This window comes from Xyrauchen texanus, chromosome 44 (genome assembly GCF_025860055.1).
Source record: "Xyrauchen texanus isolate HMW12.3.18 chromosome 44, RBS_HiC_50CHRs, whole genome shotgun sequence".
In the NCBI taxonomy this organism is placed as follows: Eukaryota; Metazoa; Chordata; class Actinopteri; order Cypriniformes; family Catostomidae; genus Xyrauchen; species Xyrauchen texanus.
Genome location: NC_068319.1, coordinates 26,356,710 through 26,374,785, shown reverse-complemented (window position 1 = coordinate 26,374,785; position 18,076 = coordinate 26,356,710). Strand labels below are relative to the sequence as shown.

Here is an 18,076-nt window from a genome sequence, read left to right as displayed (position 1 = left end):
TATTTTATTTGATTAATTTTTTTATTAATTTATTTATAAAGCCAGTTATTTTATTGTTACCATATAAAGTACATTTTTAGGTTACCTGAAAAAACAACATGAATGTTGGTTAACATAAAATTGTTAAATAAAGTGAATTATTAATTTTAACTTAATAATTATGACAACTCTTCATAATAATAAATATTACATTTTAACTGCTGTTTATTTTTCCACATTGCCAGCAATAGCTTCGACATGCTGTATTGTAGTGTATTGTGCATTTGATAAACGATTTGATTGTATTAGTTCTATCCATTCTAAATCCCTGACTGTGGAATTAATATAATATATTTCAAAGCTGTGATACAGCTGACTATCATTTAATTAATGTAAATGCCGAGAGCGGGTGGCAACCCCCTAAAGTTCACGCTTCATGTAGTGTGCGCGCATGCCAGTCGTTCGAGCGCGTGCGTGTGGGCGGAGAGAGTTTTGACAGTCAAACTGCAGCTCGAGCACAACACGCTCTCAAATGTCACTGAGGCAGAAACTATATGACTTCTTGAAGTGTATATCACTTAAACACACTTTTGAGGAAAAACACTGACGGTGAGTTCTATATATCTCTTTAAGTGTTTCTTCATGCTTTGTGTAAATGTTATTTTATTCAAATTTCATAAGTGGGTCCACAGTAGCAGTTTAATGTTCATTGGAATTAAAAACGCACCCTGTTCATTGCATAACGTTTAACAGTTTAAATGAACACAACATTAAATCAGCTTATTTGTTATTTTACAGGCACATGGTTTCGAAATGTAACAATGCGAGTGTACTATCATACTATTTATCTATATAGCCTATTCATTTTTGCAGTGTCGCTGTTTTAAACCTAATGACTAATTGTGCTGCACTTTGTTCACGGAGAATGTCGTTTTTATCTTCCCCTTTCTCCTCAATTTGCAATACCCAATGCACTCTTAAGTCCTTGTGGTGGCGTAGTGACTCACCTCAATCCAGGTGGCAGAGGATGAATCTCAGTTGCATCTGAGAGGTCAATCTGCGCATCTTATCACGTGGTTTGTTGAACGCGTTACTGCAGAGACGTAGCGTGTGTGGAGACTTCATGCTATTCTGCAGCATCCACACACAACTTACCATGCGTCCCATTGAGAGGTGGTTACCCCATGTAACACTACCCTCCCTAGCAACCAGGTCAATTTGGTTGATTAGAAGACCCGCATCCAGAGAACAGCTAGGAAGATGTCCGATATTTGCCGATATATGCCTATAATAGACTGTAATTTAATATAATATAATATAATACAAAATTAGAAGTACACAAAATGTCTGAAAATAATATTAATTTGACACAATACTTACTACTCAGAGCACTACTCGGAAATATTTGAAAACAGAAATAAAATATTTTCAATTGTGAAAGGCATTTGGTAGATTATGGTACTGACACAAGGGAAAGTAACACTTCTGATAATCATCAAATAGGCACTGTTATCAACCAATACCTACTATATAGTCTTAAAAAGCCCAGATATCAGCTAATTAATTGGGCTGAAAGATAGTAGTCTATCAATAGTTAAAAACACAATGATTGATCTATGGACTTTTGTTATGGTGCCCTGTACCAAGGCACTTTGTTTACTCCAGAGTGTCTGTAAGGTATTTTAAGAATTGTAAGTAGTAGATTTTATAAGCAGGACCATTTACTATTCATGCAATGAAGCAAAAACGGTGATTAAAAATAGTCAAAAACTTTGTATATATAATGACATATTTGTAAAGTTGTAAAGTATATACTGTATTATACTTTATACATGCTATTTAAAAAAAAGAGACAGACAGTTCAGTAAAGAGGTACTTTATCACATTAAGCAAATTTACTGTGTGGTTTGATTATTGCGCTTCAAGTTTTGAATATTAAAATTAATAACATCACAGAGGCCATGGCAACCCTCTAAACGGCAGTCTTTAGTTGTGTTTTTGCTTTCATTCATTGCTGTGTCCTGTTAACTCTATTGTTTACATTACTATTGTCTGCAGTTGTTACTGTACTTGATTTAATTTTAAGCCGTGCCCTATTTTATAGGTTCCCCATGTGTACAGAGGTGATTTGAGCGGGGTCATGTGATCAGTTTTTACGTCATGTTCATTTGCATTGCCCGTCTCTCCACGCCAAATGCAAACAATACCTACGCTTGAATTCTCGCCTCTCTCACTAATAAAGATCTATTGTTTCAGGCCTGGCTGGGTGTTAGATGTGCAATGGTGATCTGACAGCTTTAAAAATGAGGTTATTGTGTATTTTGTTGGATATAAGGAAATGTCCGCCCTGCTGATGCTACCAACCTGTTATTTGGCTTGCAAATATCCTCATTTTTGGCAAAACCTTTGATCTCAGTATGAAAAACAGGATTATGTCCTCGAGTCCCACTTACCAGAAAGAACATCCAGTTTTTATTTGAGTCATTTTTCATCAACAGCCCTATCAATGCACTGCAAAATATGAAAATGTGCATATGTTACGTTGAAGAGTGAATTCTACCTGATCTGGCTCTTAAAAATTACTTTTGTTGTTGTGATCTAGGTTGATTCAGTCATAGTAAATAATATTTTTGACTTTAATGAAGCCACTTAATTATGTTTACAGTGTGGACATTTATGTTATCAAATATTTGTGACAAAATTATAGATCGACCAATATAGTTTTTTAATGACCGTTATGATATTAATTATTTTTGCTTTTAAGTGTCCGGTAACCGATATGCATTACCAATTATTAATTCTTGTTTTATTTCTGCTTTAAGGCACAACAACAACTTACTCATTTATCACTTAGCTCTGAAGGAGACTAGTTTAGTAGCAATATATACCAAATGAGCCAAAACATTATGACTATCTAATATGCCATTGGTCCTCCGAGTGCTGTCAAAACAGCGCCGAGCCACCGAGGCATAGACTCTACAAGACCCCTGAACGTGTCCTGTGGTATCTGGCACCAAGATATTAGCAGCAGATCCTTCAAGTTCTGTAAGTTGCTATGTGGAGCTGCCATAGATCAGACTTGTTGGTCCAGCACATCCCACAGATGCTCAATCAGAATGAGATCTGGGGAATTTGGAGGCCACGGCAACACCTTGAACTCTTCATCATGTTCCTCAAATCATTCCAGAACAATGTGTTCAGTGTGGTAGAGTGCATTATCCTGCTGAAAGAGCCCACTGCCCTCACGAAATACCATTGCAGGGTATACCTGGTCTGCAATAATGTTTAGGTAGGTGGCATGTTGCCCAGAGCATTACACTTCCTCCATCAGCTTGTCTTTTTCCCACAGTACAGTCTGGTGCCATCACTTTCTCATGTAAACATTGCACTTGTACACGGCAGTCTACGTGATAAAAGAAAACGGTACTCAAAACGGGACCACTGTCGGAATGACCACTGCTGACTGGGAGCACCCCACAAGCCTTGCTGTTTCAGAAATGCTCTGACCCACTCATCAGGCCATAACAATTTGGCCCTTGTCAAAGTCACTCAAGTCTTTACTCCTGCCCATATCTCCTGCATCATTGACTATGAGAACTGATTGTTTGCTTACCATCTAATCTACCCAGATCTTGGCCTTGTTAGGAGATGATCAACGTTATTTGCTTCACCTGTGAGCGGTCATAATATTTTGGCTCATCAATTGACACTTGTGCAAATCCCTTAGTTAATTCTTTTAAAAAAGTATTTTTCAGTAAACCTGATATTAAAGAACTGATAACTGATTAAGTGGATCAATTTTGGTTAAAATATCTGTAGACATAAATGGCTAACACAATGGGCCTCATTCATGTATCTTTCGGAAATATATGAATAAATTCGGAGTAATTTGCGCATAAAATATACCTTTACAAAAAGTTCCCGCCAGATTGAAAAATGCTTCCTGTTCAATACAAAACCAGGGAGGGGCTCTCTCAGCTGGAAGCGGCCGAATGCATAATAATAAAACAAATTCTTGGGTAAGCCTTGCCCACCTATGTCAATCAGTCTATGCAACTTACTGAAATGTAATCTGGGATGTTCCAAATGAAGGACTTCGCTATGATATCAAATTGCTTGAAATAAGAGAGGGGGACCTTTACAGGGAGAGATTGCATCAGGTATTTACATGTTTGAATACAATTCATTTTAATTACATTAACCTTTCCAATCATAGATAAATGTAATGAAGCCCACCTGTCCACATCACTCAAAAAAAATATTTAGGGGTCAAAATGAACTAACTAAATCAGAAAAAATTAGTTAATGCCCTGTTTGAGCCACTGGAAGGCACCCATCTGAAAAGCCATTACCAGACAGTAAACTGTCAGAGCCAAAGCTTTGGACCAATTGACTCTGTATGCTGAGAACTTACAAAATGAATTAATAATTCTGTGGATGTTTTGCTAGTTTGATAGTTTGAATCCCAGGGCATGTTGAGTGACTCCAGCCAGGTCTCTAAGCAACCTAATTGTCCTGGTTGCTAGGGAGGGTAGAGTCACATGGGGTAACATCCTCGTGGTCACTATAATGTGGTTCGAAAATGCAGCCCTGAATAAACCCCACCTGATGTATAGGTATAAGAGATGTCATAATTTTACTTAATCGGTTAGCCAGGATTTTTTACATTATTTTTACATCTAGCTGGATAAGGGAAATTGGATGGTATCTCTTACACTCGCTTTGATATTTGTCCTTTTTAAGAATCAGACTGATCCAGACTTGTGCCATGGTTGGCGGAAGCTTTCCATTCTTTAACGATTCCATATAAACTTCTAACAAATGTGGAGCCAGTTCTGTAGTATAAGATCTAAAAAATTCAGCGGCAAAGCCAACTGGCCTCGGAGATTTGCTTGTTGGCAAGACCTTAATTACCTCACCAAGATTCTCCAAGGTTATCTCAGAATCAAGATAATAATTTTGCTCAGTCGTCAGTTTAGGGAGTTGTAATGGTTCCGCCAAATAATGTAATATAAACTATAGAGATCAAGATAGAACTCTTTAAAAGCATTATTAATATCAATGGCCGAGGTAAATATTTTATCACCAGCAGATTTCACAGAGGGAATGGCTCAAAGTATGACTGTCTTGCCCTGAATAGCCTAAACTATATCTGTGTGTTATATCTGTATTTCAATCGAGTCATTTTCTGAGGCCATCAGACGACATGCAGCACTTCAGCTCAGCCTCTTAATATGCTCTTCCAACTCCACGAGTTCCATACTTTTGGTTTTTTGATGAATGGGGCATACTGTGTGATCCTACCCCTAAGGGCCACTTTAAGTGCCTCCCAATCCACATGTACAGAGGATACTGAGGACCAGTTGATTTCCATATAAACATTTATTTCAGCCTTTAGAATTCAAGATTTTGCAAAAGGGATACATTAAAGTGCCAACTATATGATTTATTTTTCTCTGTATGTGGCAACACCTCTAAACTCACCAGGGCTTAATCTGAGACTAAGATGTTTCCAATTGAACAATGCACATCAGATGAAATTAGGGACTTAGATATAAAATAAATCTATTCTATAATAAATGAAAACAATTAAGCTTCACTATGATCAACGAAGTCCATCAAAAGATTAAAGTCTCCTCCCAATATTATATCATGAGGGGAGCCAGCGGCTTGCAACATCCCTTCAAGATCTATAAAAAATCCCTGATCATCAGCATTAGGTGAGTAAATATTAGCCAAAATCAACCTTTGCCCCTGAATTTCTGCTTAAACAATAATGACTCTTTCTAACTGATCTTTAATCAGTTTGAGACATTTGAAATGTAGATGCTTGCTTATCAATGTAATGACTCCCCTGCCCTTACTTGAGCCATTGATGAAGAAAACATGTCCACCCCATATCTTCCCAATTTTTTCAGCTTTCTGCGGGGAGAGATGCGTTTTTGAAGAAATTTCTTACATTTAAGAAAATAAATAACCTTCGTTCTTTTTATGGGGTGCCCCAACCCATTCACATTCCACATGGAGAGAGACAATCCACTTATACTAACATTTTACATTTTGACATATTAGAAAACATTTATTGTATTTCAATAATAAAATTAAAAATAGCACATTCCAACTATGATGCAACAATCAACCCCTGAACATACCCAGAAAACAAAAACAGAAAAAAACGAAAAACAATTTCCTCAGGCAGTCCAACGAATGTTCAGTGTCCTGGCCAATTCAGCTGTTACATGAGTGTAACAAATGCCCTAATCCCTCTAATGATTTGCAAGAAATATTCCACAAAAACAAACTCCAGGAGTCATAAGCACAAAGAATGTGCAAATTCATCCATAAACTTTCCCAAAGGAGTGTTATGCCACAAAAAAGTGGGAACCAACTAGTGGGAACCAACACAAAAAGAAACAAAAAAGATGCCCGGTTTCCTCAGACAGTCAAGTGAATGTTCATTGAATTAGGCCCACTTATCTGCATCGAGAGCATCACTCAATGACTTACTCATTCCATTGACTTTATGAAGGACATCGCTTGCTCTGGTCATGTCATATTTTGCGGCCATCCTTAGTATCTATTCTCAATTTGAACATTAGTGCAAAAGCGACCTTCCATTGATGTAAGAGTTTCTTGCATTCCTTGAAACGATCACGTTTGGGAGCAAAGTCTGGGAACAAGAAAATGCTGTGGTTCTTCCAAGAAAGCCTTCCTTTACTCCTCGCATCACGTAACACAAGATCTTTATCGGATGATCTCAGAAATTTGGCCAGAATTAATAGGGGCCTCTCTCCCTCCACGGATCTCCGAGCCAGAGCTCACTCGATTTTCAACTTATGGTCTGTTATGTCGAGCAGACTAGGGAAGAGCTTGTCTAGGAATTTCACCATATCTTGGCCTTCGTTGTCCTCAGGAATTCCAACAATTCAGATGTTCTTTCGTGGTTGTTTCAAGGTCTTCCAACTTTTCCCAAACAAGCTCCAAGTCTGTCTTGGTCGCTAGTGGGTTACCAGCAAATTCCCTCTCCAATGACTGCAGATAATCAATCCGTTTCTCAACTTCTTCCACTCTTGTAACCAACTCATTGAATTTAATCTCCATGGCAGTGATCGATCGACGTATTACAGCAAGGTCCAAGTCAGCAACGACCTTTGTCAGCATTGCCGACATGTTCAACTGTTGACGCTGAATCTCTTTCACCTCACTGGCCAAATTGAGTCCCGAGCACGTAAATGTATAAAATCTAATGTATAAAAATGTAATGGAAAAAAAAACTTGAGCCAAAAAATTTGCTTTTTTCTTATTTTTTTTTTAAAAATAATACAAAAATTATTTATCCTAGTGAAGAGAGTTTCATTCTGTGCCATTTGAGTCATCATTGAATCTGTGTCATGCCATCTCCTGGTGGAAATATGTAATTACAGTGGTTGATCACATAATTCTCTGACCAAATATTGAGGACTATCACCACTGGCTGGAGCAATCTGAACTTTTTTTTTTCTTTATCAGATTTGTTTAGCATTCCATGATGCTACAGCATTTCCAGTGACGTCATCAGATCCAGGAAAGCTAATGTGTTTGTTGCCAGATAGCAAGATGCCTGACTGCCAGATGCTTTGTGCACATGGTACTTCCTGTGGGTTATCTAATGATCTATGCATCTGATTACTTCATGTGTGGGCTCGTTTTAAAGATAATTGCCTCCCATAAGTAATTGTATGTTATATTTTTCTTGAAGTTATAAGTGAAAATGCAGCATATGAGCAACACCTATTCACATGATACAGTACATGTATATCAAAGACATATACTTAGCTATTACTTGCTATATTTTTGTTTGTGAGTAAAGCAAGGTTCTGATTGTGTTGTACTTTTTGAAAGTTTTCCATCAGCATATGACACACGGCTTTTCGATAAATTTTATGTTGTTAACGATTGTAATAATCTGTACTGTGCAATTTTTTTTTTTTATAAATTATCAAAACGAACAATTCTGATTTGTCTGCAAATTTCAAAGCACTTGTTCAGTTTTGGTCCTAATGCCTGCATGCATAATAAAGTAGAGCTTCTAATCTTTCAAACAGTACCTATTATGTGTTGGCAGTTTTTAATATGTTAATCTTTTTTTTTCTCACGGACCCGCTGGCGGGTGGATTAAATTCATCTTGTTGGCCCATCTTTCAGGGTGTCAACACATAGCAAATAATGTACTGGCTTGAGTTCTAGTCATTCCATTCTAGATCAGTTCTGCAATCATTGGGTCGTGTGAGATGGAATTGAATAACTGGGAAAGCCTTCGACCAGGTTACTTTGACATGCCAGTACCTGCAATCATGTTATTACTGTAAACATTTTGGGAACAGTTCAGTGGGTTATACAGTATCACGAGTAATTACATTTTCCTTGATCTTTTGAGATAAACGTGACATACTGTAACTTTTAGAGGTCAAAACCTTCTCCTCAGTCCGAAAACTACTGTTTATTTCTAAAGGGCAGAGAACTCTGGAAAACAGTCAAAAAACTAAAATATGACTGATTTTGACACTACTAACATTATAAGTAGAGTCTAGAGAATGCTTTACATCTATGCCTATCATGCCTTTGTTACCTTTCTTCTAGGGTTGCTAGGGTTTTGTTTGGTGGTTGTAAGGGCATTCTGAATGGTTTCTAGGGAGTTGCTAGGTGGTTTCTAGAGTTTTATGGGTGATTGCTAGGGTGTTTTGTATTGCTGCTAGGGTGTTCTGGGTTGTTATTAGGACGATGTTAGGGCATTGCTAGGTGGTTGCTAGGGTGTAACTTACTGGTCCAAGTCACAAGAGCCCATCTTCATGTCTATGTTATTTTGATTCCTAGATGTGGCTTTTCAATGTAAGTCTGTGGGACTTTGTTTTTGTTTTTTGCCTGTTTTATCACACAATTGTAATTCCTTAGAAAAGTAATTGCACACCTCTTCTCAGCAAGCTGTGTGATTTGAGGTTTCAGTCATGTCTATAGCCCAAATGGTGCAGGATGAGTTCAACAAATATTTAGGGTAAAGGATTAGTTCCAATCCTTTACCTACCTATGAGCAATTGTAATAGTGATGCTTACCTTAGCAAACACCACAAATTGTGTTGCTCTAGAACATTATATTATATTTTAAAGGCTAAAGTACTAGTATTTATTTTACAGCCTAATGTTTGATTGATTCATACAATTATCCAAGAAGAAAACAATTTTAAGAGTGGATCTTTTGTATTTTTGAATCGTGGTTTTAGTCCCAAACCAAGCAAACTGTGCTTTAAAGTTTGTTATAAAACATTGAACTTTTATAACATTCAGATCTCTGTACCCTTTGTATACAATCACCCACATTGCTGACACAGATCTTTATGCCCATATTAGCCAATCCGTGAAAACAATAGAGCCTTAAGTTTTATCCTTCTTACCTTCATGGCTGTGCTTCAAGAATCAGGACTGTTACGTACTTTACTGTGATTTTTTTGTTTGTTTTATGGGCAGGGACATTGAGGAACAGGCTGTCTTAGGAAAGATTTCATGATTAATTGTTGCAAATCCGCCTTCTTTGGTATTAGAGTTTACTAAGGAGCCAGTTTGTACAGTACATGAAGAACTTTAAGGCATTTTCCCAAGCAGCTGGTTTTTAACAGTTACTGCAGAGAGGTATGTACAACCCATTTCTAATTTCTGTTATCTGTATCATAGACTGTCAAATAAGGGGTCATGAGTTTCACTAATGTCAACAGAAAAGCTTTAAACTTCAGTTAACATCAGAAATAGAGGGAGAATGGGGCCTGGGTAGCTCAGCGAGCATTGACGCTGACTGACTACCACCCCTGAAGTCGTGAGTTCGAATCCAGGGCATGCTAAATGACCCCAGCCAGGTCTCCTAAGCAACCAAATTGTCCCGGTTGCTAGGGAGGGTAGAGTCACATGGGGTAACCTCCTCGTGGTTGTGATTAATGGTTTTCGCTCTCAATGGGGTGCGTGGTAAGTTGTGTGTGGATCGCAGAGAGTAGCATGAGTATCCACATGCTCCACGTCTCCACGGTGTCATGCACAGCAAGCCATGTGATAAGATGCGGAGGCAACTGAGACTTGTCCTCCACTACCCAGACTGAGGTGATTAACTGCGCCACCATGAGGACCTACTAAGTAGTGGCAATCGGGCATTCTAAATTGGGAGAAAGTGGGTAAAAAAGAAAAGGAAAAAGAAATAGAGGGAGAAAATTGTGAACTAGTGGTAGAGTTACAGACAGTACTCACTCACCTCTGTGTTGTTATTACACTATATGATTTTCTTTTTCTTAACACAAAGGGAGAAATTGTAAATGTCATAAAATGACAGTTAATGGTGACCACCTCTTCAAGCTTTTTTAAAATTTTTTACATCTCGAGACTTCAAAGGTGAATGAACAAAATAGCCTAATTTATATTTCATTTGGAACATTAAAGGGATAGTTCACCCAAAATGACAATGCAGTCATTGTTTACTCACCCCTGTGTTGTTATTACCCTATATGTACTTTCTTTTTCTTAACACAAAGGGTGAAATTGTGAAAAAAATTATTTGTTCTCAGTAATATCATACAATGGTAGTTTATGGTGGCCGCCTCTTCAAGCTTCAAAAGAGTGCAGAAGTATTATCAAGAAGTCTAATACATTATTCAATGAGACTCATGGTTGTTATGAAAGCATATAATAGCGTTTGGTGAGAAACAAACCAAAAAATAATTAATTATTTAGTGAAAATATTCATTGACTGTTGATCTCCTGTGCACATTCATGATAGGGAACGAGAGCAACAGTTCACGTTGTGCCCTCGCGACATGGGCCGTTCACAACACAGCTGCACACAAAGTAGAACATACGAAACGTGTTTATAATTTATGCATTTCTGTGCCCAGGGGGCTGCGTGAACTGTTGCTCTTATGCTCTATCAGTGAACAGTTTCACTAAATAATACATTTGATTTCGGTTTGTTTCTCAGCAAACCTTATTGTATGCGTTTATAACAACCATGAGTCTCATGGAATAATTTATTAGACGTCTGAATTATACTTTTGCATTCTTTTAAAGCTTAAACAGGTGGTCACCATAAACTGCCATTGTGAGACATCACAGAGCACACATTTTTTCACAATTTCTCCCTTTGTGTTAAGAAAAAGAAAGTCATATAGGGTTATAACAACACAGGAGTGAGAAAACAATGACTACATTTTCATTTTTGGGTGAACCAATCCTTTAATGTTCCCTTTTACTTTGAAAGAGAAATGAGATGTAGCACAGAAACACATTTGTTTAGTTGTCCTGTCATCAGTTTATTCAAGGGAAATTGGCTGCGTGCATTGGCCATTAGATTTGAATATCTTGCAGAGTCTGTTTTATAATGTTCAGTGGTGTGTGGGCATGTGTTCAGAAATATCTAGAGCAACTGAGCCACATTTCCTTACTCGGAGCACTCAGAGCACTCAGAGCCCAACTTTACATGTGTTTTATGTGTGCATTAATAGTTGTTAGGAATCTTCGACACCTTTCTTCAGTGTCAAAAACAAATATCTTTGTTTACTTTTAGTATTTCCTTTGCCTGTGCACACGCATGACTGTTTCACTTTCATTATCAGAGAGTGACATTTCCAGGACACCTACTCATGTTCTATTTATTCTTCCTGTAGACGCCTGGGGTCAGTTTCAGCTCTATATGCAACGGCTTTAATGTCTTATGAACATCAGAGCACTTTACAAGGTAAGGAGAATGCTACAAAGGGTTTGAAGGGACATACAAGACTCTGACAATGATACAGTCAAACATATGGGTGAATCTTACAGAAACGTTCAAGAAAATGGTCATATTTCACAGCAAAATAAAAAAAATAAACAAGGTATATTTTGCATAAAGAAAATAAAGAATATTATATGACCACTGAGATATTTAGCTGACAATTTAGATAATTTTCCCACAAAATCATAGTAATGTAATGCAATATACAGTATATATACACGGTTGACCCAAAACATTATAACCATCTGCCTAATATGCTGTTGGTTCTCTGCGTGCCGCTAAAACTGCACCAACCCAACAAGGAATGGACTCTACAATACCCCTGAAGGTGTCCTGTGGTATCTGGCACCAAGACATTAGCAGCAGATCCTTCAAGTCCTGTAAGTTGCGAGGTGGAGTCGCCGTGGATTGGACTTGTTGGTCAAGCACCTCAATCGGATTCAGATCCAGGGAATTTGGAAGCCAGGGCAACACCTTGAACACTTCATCATGTTCCTCAAATCATTCCTGAACAATGTGTGCAATGTGGTAGGTCACATTATCCTGCTGAAAGAAGTCACTGCCATCAGGGAATACCATGGTCATGAAGGGGTGTACCTGTTCTTCAACAATGTTTAGGTAAGTGGCACATGTCAAATTGACGTCCACATGAATGGCCGGACCCAGGGTTTCCCAGCAGAACATTGCCCAGTGCATCAAACTTCCTCCACCGGTTTGTCGTCTTCCCACAGTGCATCCTGGTGCTATCACTTACCCAGGTAAACAGCGCAAAAGTACATGGCCGCACACTTGATGTAAAAGAAAACGGGACACATCTTCCAATGCTCCAAGGTCCAGTTCCGAGGTCACTTGCCCATGGTAGGACCTTTCAACGGTGTACAGGTGCAACCAGCTCCACATGCAGCAGGGTGTGATGCACTGTGTTTTGTGACACATTCCTCCCATAACCATCATTAAAATGTTCTGTAATTTGTGCCACAGTAGACCTTCTGTCTTTTCGGACGAGACGGGATAACCTTTGTTGCCCTTGTGCATCGATAAGCCTTGGGAGCCCAACACCCTGTCACAGGTTTGTGGTTTGTCCCTCCTCAGACCACTGTCGGTACGTACTCACCACTGCTGACCGGGAGCACCACACAAGCCTTGCCATTTCAGAGATGCTCTGACCCAGTTGTCTGGCCATAACAGTTTGGCCCTTGTCAAAGTTGCTCAGGTCTTTACTCCTGACCATTTCTCCTGCATTCAACACGTTGACTACAAGAACTGATTGATCGTTTACCATCTAATCTACCCAGACCTTGACACGTGACCTTGTTAGGAGAAGATCAATGTTATTGACTTCACCTGTGAGTGGTCATAATGTTTTGGCTCATCACTGTATATATATATTTCAATTGAAAATGTTTATGATGATTTAAATAAAAAAACATTGCATTACAGTAACTTATTTGACTCTTATACAGAGTATATAAAGTACATAAAAACAATGCATAACAGTAATGAAAATCTGATTAGTTCCATTATTGAGAATACAAAAATAACATAAAAAAACTCAAAAGTAAATCATCTGGGTGAATTAAGGTAGTGGCTTTTCCGGAACAAATTGCTTGATTTTCATGAAAATGCAACATAGCCTTCTTTGTTATTGTCTCTCTTTAAACAAAGAGTTGATTTTCTTATTAAAAAATATTTAAAAAAATTCACCCATATAAATGAACGAATAACTTTTATCGGCCCTTGACAGATGTGTTTAAGCAATTAAGCCATAGACAATTTTGTCTGCTTTAAGCGCTGCTGTATGAAGAGGAAAAGTGGTACAGGTTTGAAAGGTTTTTCCTTTCTTTCTTTGTAACCAACTTCCTATCAAAAAGCAGAACTTCAACTTCTCTTAATTCCCAGAGATTATTCTGCATATGCTGCATTAAAGGTAAATATGTATGTCAAAAATCTTGTCAGATAGAAACATGACTTTTGAACATTTCTAATGAGCTGCATTAACAATTGCATCTCTTGCATCAGAAGGGTTGAACTTTACTCTGAACAGGAAGATCATACTTCCTCATTTCCTGTTTGATGCATAGTTTGCCCTTCATCAAATGAAGCCTTTAAACAAATGATTGCATTTAAACGCAATCGTATTTTAATAGTACTGCAGTTTTTATGGTATTTTGGTCCTTTTGTGGCTCAGAGAAAGTACTTTTAGATTGTTTATGATTCTATAACTTACATATTTTTTTATGCTTACTTTAAATAGATGATTTCAACATCAGATGAGACCGGAGGTGAAAGACCTCAAAAAACTGCCAGCAAAGACCACAAAAAGGTGTGTGAATTACTTTATACAATGATATTTTCATTTACCTGTATCTTTTCATTCATCACTTTACTACTGTGGATGAGTTTATGCATCCTGACCCCATTGCCTCTTGTGTTTAGTGCTTAAGTATTGTGATTTTCTGTTTAGAATGGAGCAATTGCACTGCCCCAGTTTACAATTGTTTTATTGTTAGGACTGTTCACATATTTATTTTCACAATTGTTCACATAAGACCTGGTTAAACAACATTTTGTTCTACTGTATAGTTTATGGTAAAAATAATTTAAGAGCATAAAGTGTTATAGTAGATGATATTTGCACCCCTAATTAAATACTAACATACAGTATAGATTTATATACAAAAGGCGCATTAAAACCCAGGTTTAATCATTTCCACACTGTCACACACCACTGCAGCGAACCTGGGGTGCAGTTTGTCTTTATTTCTGTTTTTCCATCAGACTTTTGTAGTGCAAATAGCCTCGATGTGTGGCAGGTGCTATTTACACCTAGTGCAAATAGTCACTCTGAATAAAGGCTAAAAAGACAATGGATTTGATTTGACTTAAAATACTAAATAAGGTTGACCTTGCTTTAAACATATTTGAGAACTGTCACTTCTGAGCTTTTTTTTTTACTTTACACTTACAGTTTTGTGACTGAGTGATTTGATACTAGTGATTACCAAATTGGGATTTTAATGGCGGATTTCAAAGCTGATATCTAACGAGCAAGGCAGCCAATGGACTATATCACCATGGAGATGGTGGTGGTGTAGTGGGCTAAAGCACATAACTGTTAATCAAATGGTCGCTGGTTCGATCCCCACAGCCACCACCATTGTGTTCTTGAGCAAGGCACTTAACTCCAGGTTGCTCCAGGGGGATTGTCCCAGTAATAAGTGCACTGTAAGTCGCTTTGGATAAAAGCATCTGGCAAAGGCATAAATGTAATGTAAATGTTAATATCAAGGGTTTTCAAAATATCTGATGCCAAGGACCCCTAAATGTGTGGATACCTTTGCGAGGGACCCCCTTCCTAAACAAATACTGCTTTAAATTGTATTTTTATGTACAAAGACCCATTTTACTATCTGAGACAACATGTTAGCAACATTTTAAAATTAGCTTTTATAACATCATCATTATTTTAAAGCCAAAACAGTATATAAAATATCTCAAAAAATATATTTACTTTATTAAAGGTGAATTATGTAACTTTTTATGTCAAAATACGTTCCCCAAAAGTGTAAACACTGAGCCTCCCAGGCACTATCAAATCATTGATGTTTATATTTTGAGTGGCCCTGTCAGCTCCACCCATCCCTTTCTAGTTCAACCTTTCAGGCGTGGCTACTTGTTCAGCCAGAGGAAAATGAACATCAATGACAGACGTGTACAGAGGAAAAGAAATGTATCTTTGGCAAAATTCTAAGACTTGGTAAAAGACACAGAGACATAGATCAGAGTAAAACCAGAGTGAACATTGTCATTGCATTTACAAGGTGGATGACTTTGAGGGAAATATTGGGGTATGATGGAACGCAGAACTTACCGAGTTGCTTCACGACAGGTAAGCTGCAATCAAGGGAATGCCATTACTCTCAAGATCCAGATAAATTTGTAAGATACTCAGAAAATGAATTGTTATGCTTACTAGTTACCAGAAGAACCATCCTACATCATGTGCTGGATCCCCCGCACACCCAGCTGCTGTTCAATCCAGCAATGTTATTGGATGACCCGATCGATTCCTGTGCCACACTTTCAGTCTAGTGTTCTTGTTTATTAAGGCGTTACATGTTTATCACCTTTTATTTAGAATGACCTATTTGTTCATAGGGAATCAGAGACTGCGAAAGGGAGTGATGAGTGTAAGAGTCTGAAAACATACTTTACTTTTGTAATTCCGTTTGGTGCCACTAGTAGCACAGAAATTACATACTTCACCTTTAAAGGAATAGTTCACCCAAAAATGTCAGTTCTGTCATTGTTTACTCACCCTGTGTTGGTAAAACCCTATATGCCTTTCTCTCTTTTTCCTAACACAAAGGGAGAAACTGTGATTAGTGATATCATACAATGGCAATTTATGGTGATGTGGGAATATACAATTAAGAATACGTTTTTATTATATGTGTGTCAGACTTGGTAGTTTAGAGAAGAAACCGCGTCAGCTGTATTACACTGTTAAACAGAGTTGCTAAGTTGAGGTCTCTGCCAGGTCCTGTTCACCCTTTTGTGAGTCAAACAAGAATGGCTTAGGTGTGGACCTTCTTTTATCTCTATGATAATGAAGTAGCCTGGGTGATATAGTTATGCTGATTAGATTAAGGGCTGGTGAAACTTAAGGGTCTGGGGAGGGTTCCTACAACTGCTTGCTTACTTTGTACACTTTGTTTACAGTCATCAACTGACTGTTTTGTCTTCTCATGGAAGGACAGCACCCTAAAACTACTATGTATAGCTTATTGTTTAGACTTGATTTAGATTGTCTATTTTCGGCATCGTGCCAAAAGCCCCTTACGCTGTAAACTGGCACCAGTCCAAAAACGTTCTCATATCAGTATATTAAAGACAGCATCTCATGAGCCGGTTAAAAACTACCAAATGTTTTTGTGGAGGTCTCACTCTCTTCAGGTCTGTCACAAATACAGAATGAAGAAGAGGTGACAGACACGTCTCTACTCCATGTTTAGTAAGTTCTGTTCTCTGGTTTCTGTGCAGCTGTGTTGTGTTCTGTTTTCACAATCGCTGTGGCGGACCTGTTTTTTGATAAACAAAACGAGTTTTCGCTTGAACGGCCCATGTCGCAAGGAGGCTGCATGTCGTCAAGACACAACAGCCTCAACTGGTTTTTAAATAATACATTATATTTTGGTTTGTTTCTCACCAAACCTAATCGTATGCTTTCATAACAATAATGATTTAAAAATGAACAATGTTTTGCATGCTTGCATGGAACGGTCGTTAAGATATTAACAGTTTACAGACAGTAGGCAATTAAGGTCACAGTTATAAAAACTTAGGACACTAAATAGACCTTTCTACTTACTCTGAAAAACACCAGAAGAAAGATGCCCAGGGTCCCTGCTCATCTGCGTGAATGTGCCTTAGACATGCAGAATGGAGGCATGAGGACTGCAGATGTGACCAGAGCAATAAATTGTAATGTCCGTACTGTGAGATGCCTAAGCGCTACAGGGAGACAGGAAGAACAGTTGATCGTCCTCGCAGCAGCAGACCACGTGTAACAACACCTGCACAGGATCGGTACATACAAATATCACACCTGCGGGACAGGTAGAGGATGGAAACAACAACTGCCCGAGCTATATCAGGAACGCACAATCCCTCCATCAGTGCTCAGACTGTCCACAATAAACTGAGCGAGACTGGACTGAGGGCTTGTAGGCCTGTTGTAAGGCAGGTCCTTACCAGACAACAACGTCACTTATGAGCACAAACCCACCTTCGCTGGACCAGACAGGACTTGCAAAAAGTGCTCTTCACTGGCGAGTCACAGTTTTGTCTCATCAGAGGTGATGGTCAGACTCGTGTTTATTATCGAGGGAATGAGCGTAATGAGCGAGGCCTGTACTCTGGAGCGGGATCGATTTGGAGGTGGAGGGTCTGTCATGGTCTGGGGTGGTGTGTCACAGCATTATTGGATAGAGCTTGTTTTCACTACAGGCAATCTCAATGCTGTGCGTTACAGGGAAGATGTTCTCCTCCCTCTTGTGGTACCCTTCCTACAGGCTCATCCTGACATGACCCTCCAGCATGACAGTGCCACCAGCCATACTGCCAGTGTTCTGCCATGGCCAGCGAAGTGCCCAGATCTCAATCCCATTGAGCACGTCTGGGACCTGTTGGATCGGAGGGTGAAGGCTAGGGCCATTCCCTCCAGAAATGTCCGTGAATTTGCAAATGCCATGGTGGAAGAGTGGGGTAACATCTCACAGCAAGAACTGACAAATCTGATGCAGTCCATGAGGA

At 38.5% G+C, this 18,076-nt stretch overlaps 1 protein-coding gene across 2 annotated transcripts in view; it reads left to right on the top strand.

The window, feature by feature from the left end:
* The first annotated feature begins 468 nt into the window (after nucleotides 1-468).
* Nucleotides 469-18,076, top strand: part of LOC127636468 (phosphatidylinositol 4-phosphate 5-kinase type-1 beta-like) — a 40,769-nt gene continuing 23,161 nt past the window's right edge. Inside the window, exons 1-3 of one of the 2 annotated variants that reach the window (XM_052116939.1) lie at nucleotides 469-588; nucleotides 11,655-11,725; nucleotides 14,016-14,084. In XM_052116939.1, the coding sequence (XP_051972899.1) occupies nucleotides 11,702-11,725; nucleotides 14,016-14,084 (93 nt within the window). In that variant the 5' untranslated portion in view covers nucleotides 469-588; nucleotides 11,655-11,701. Of the gene's footprint in view, nucleotides 589-9,570; nucleotides 9,643-11,654; nucleotides 11,726-14,015; nucleotides 14,085-18,076 lie in introns of those variants that run through there. The other variant, XM_052116940.1, reaches the window with a different exon arrangement.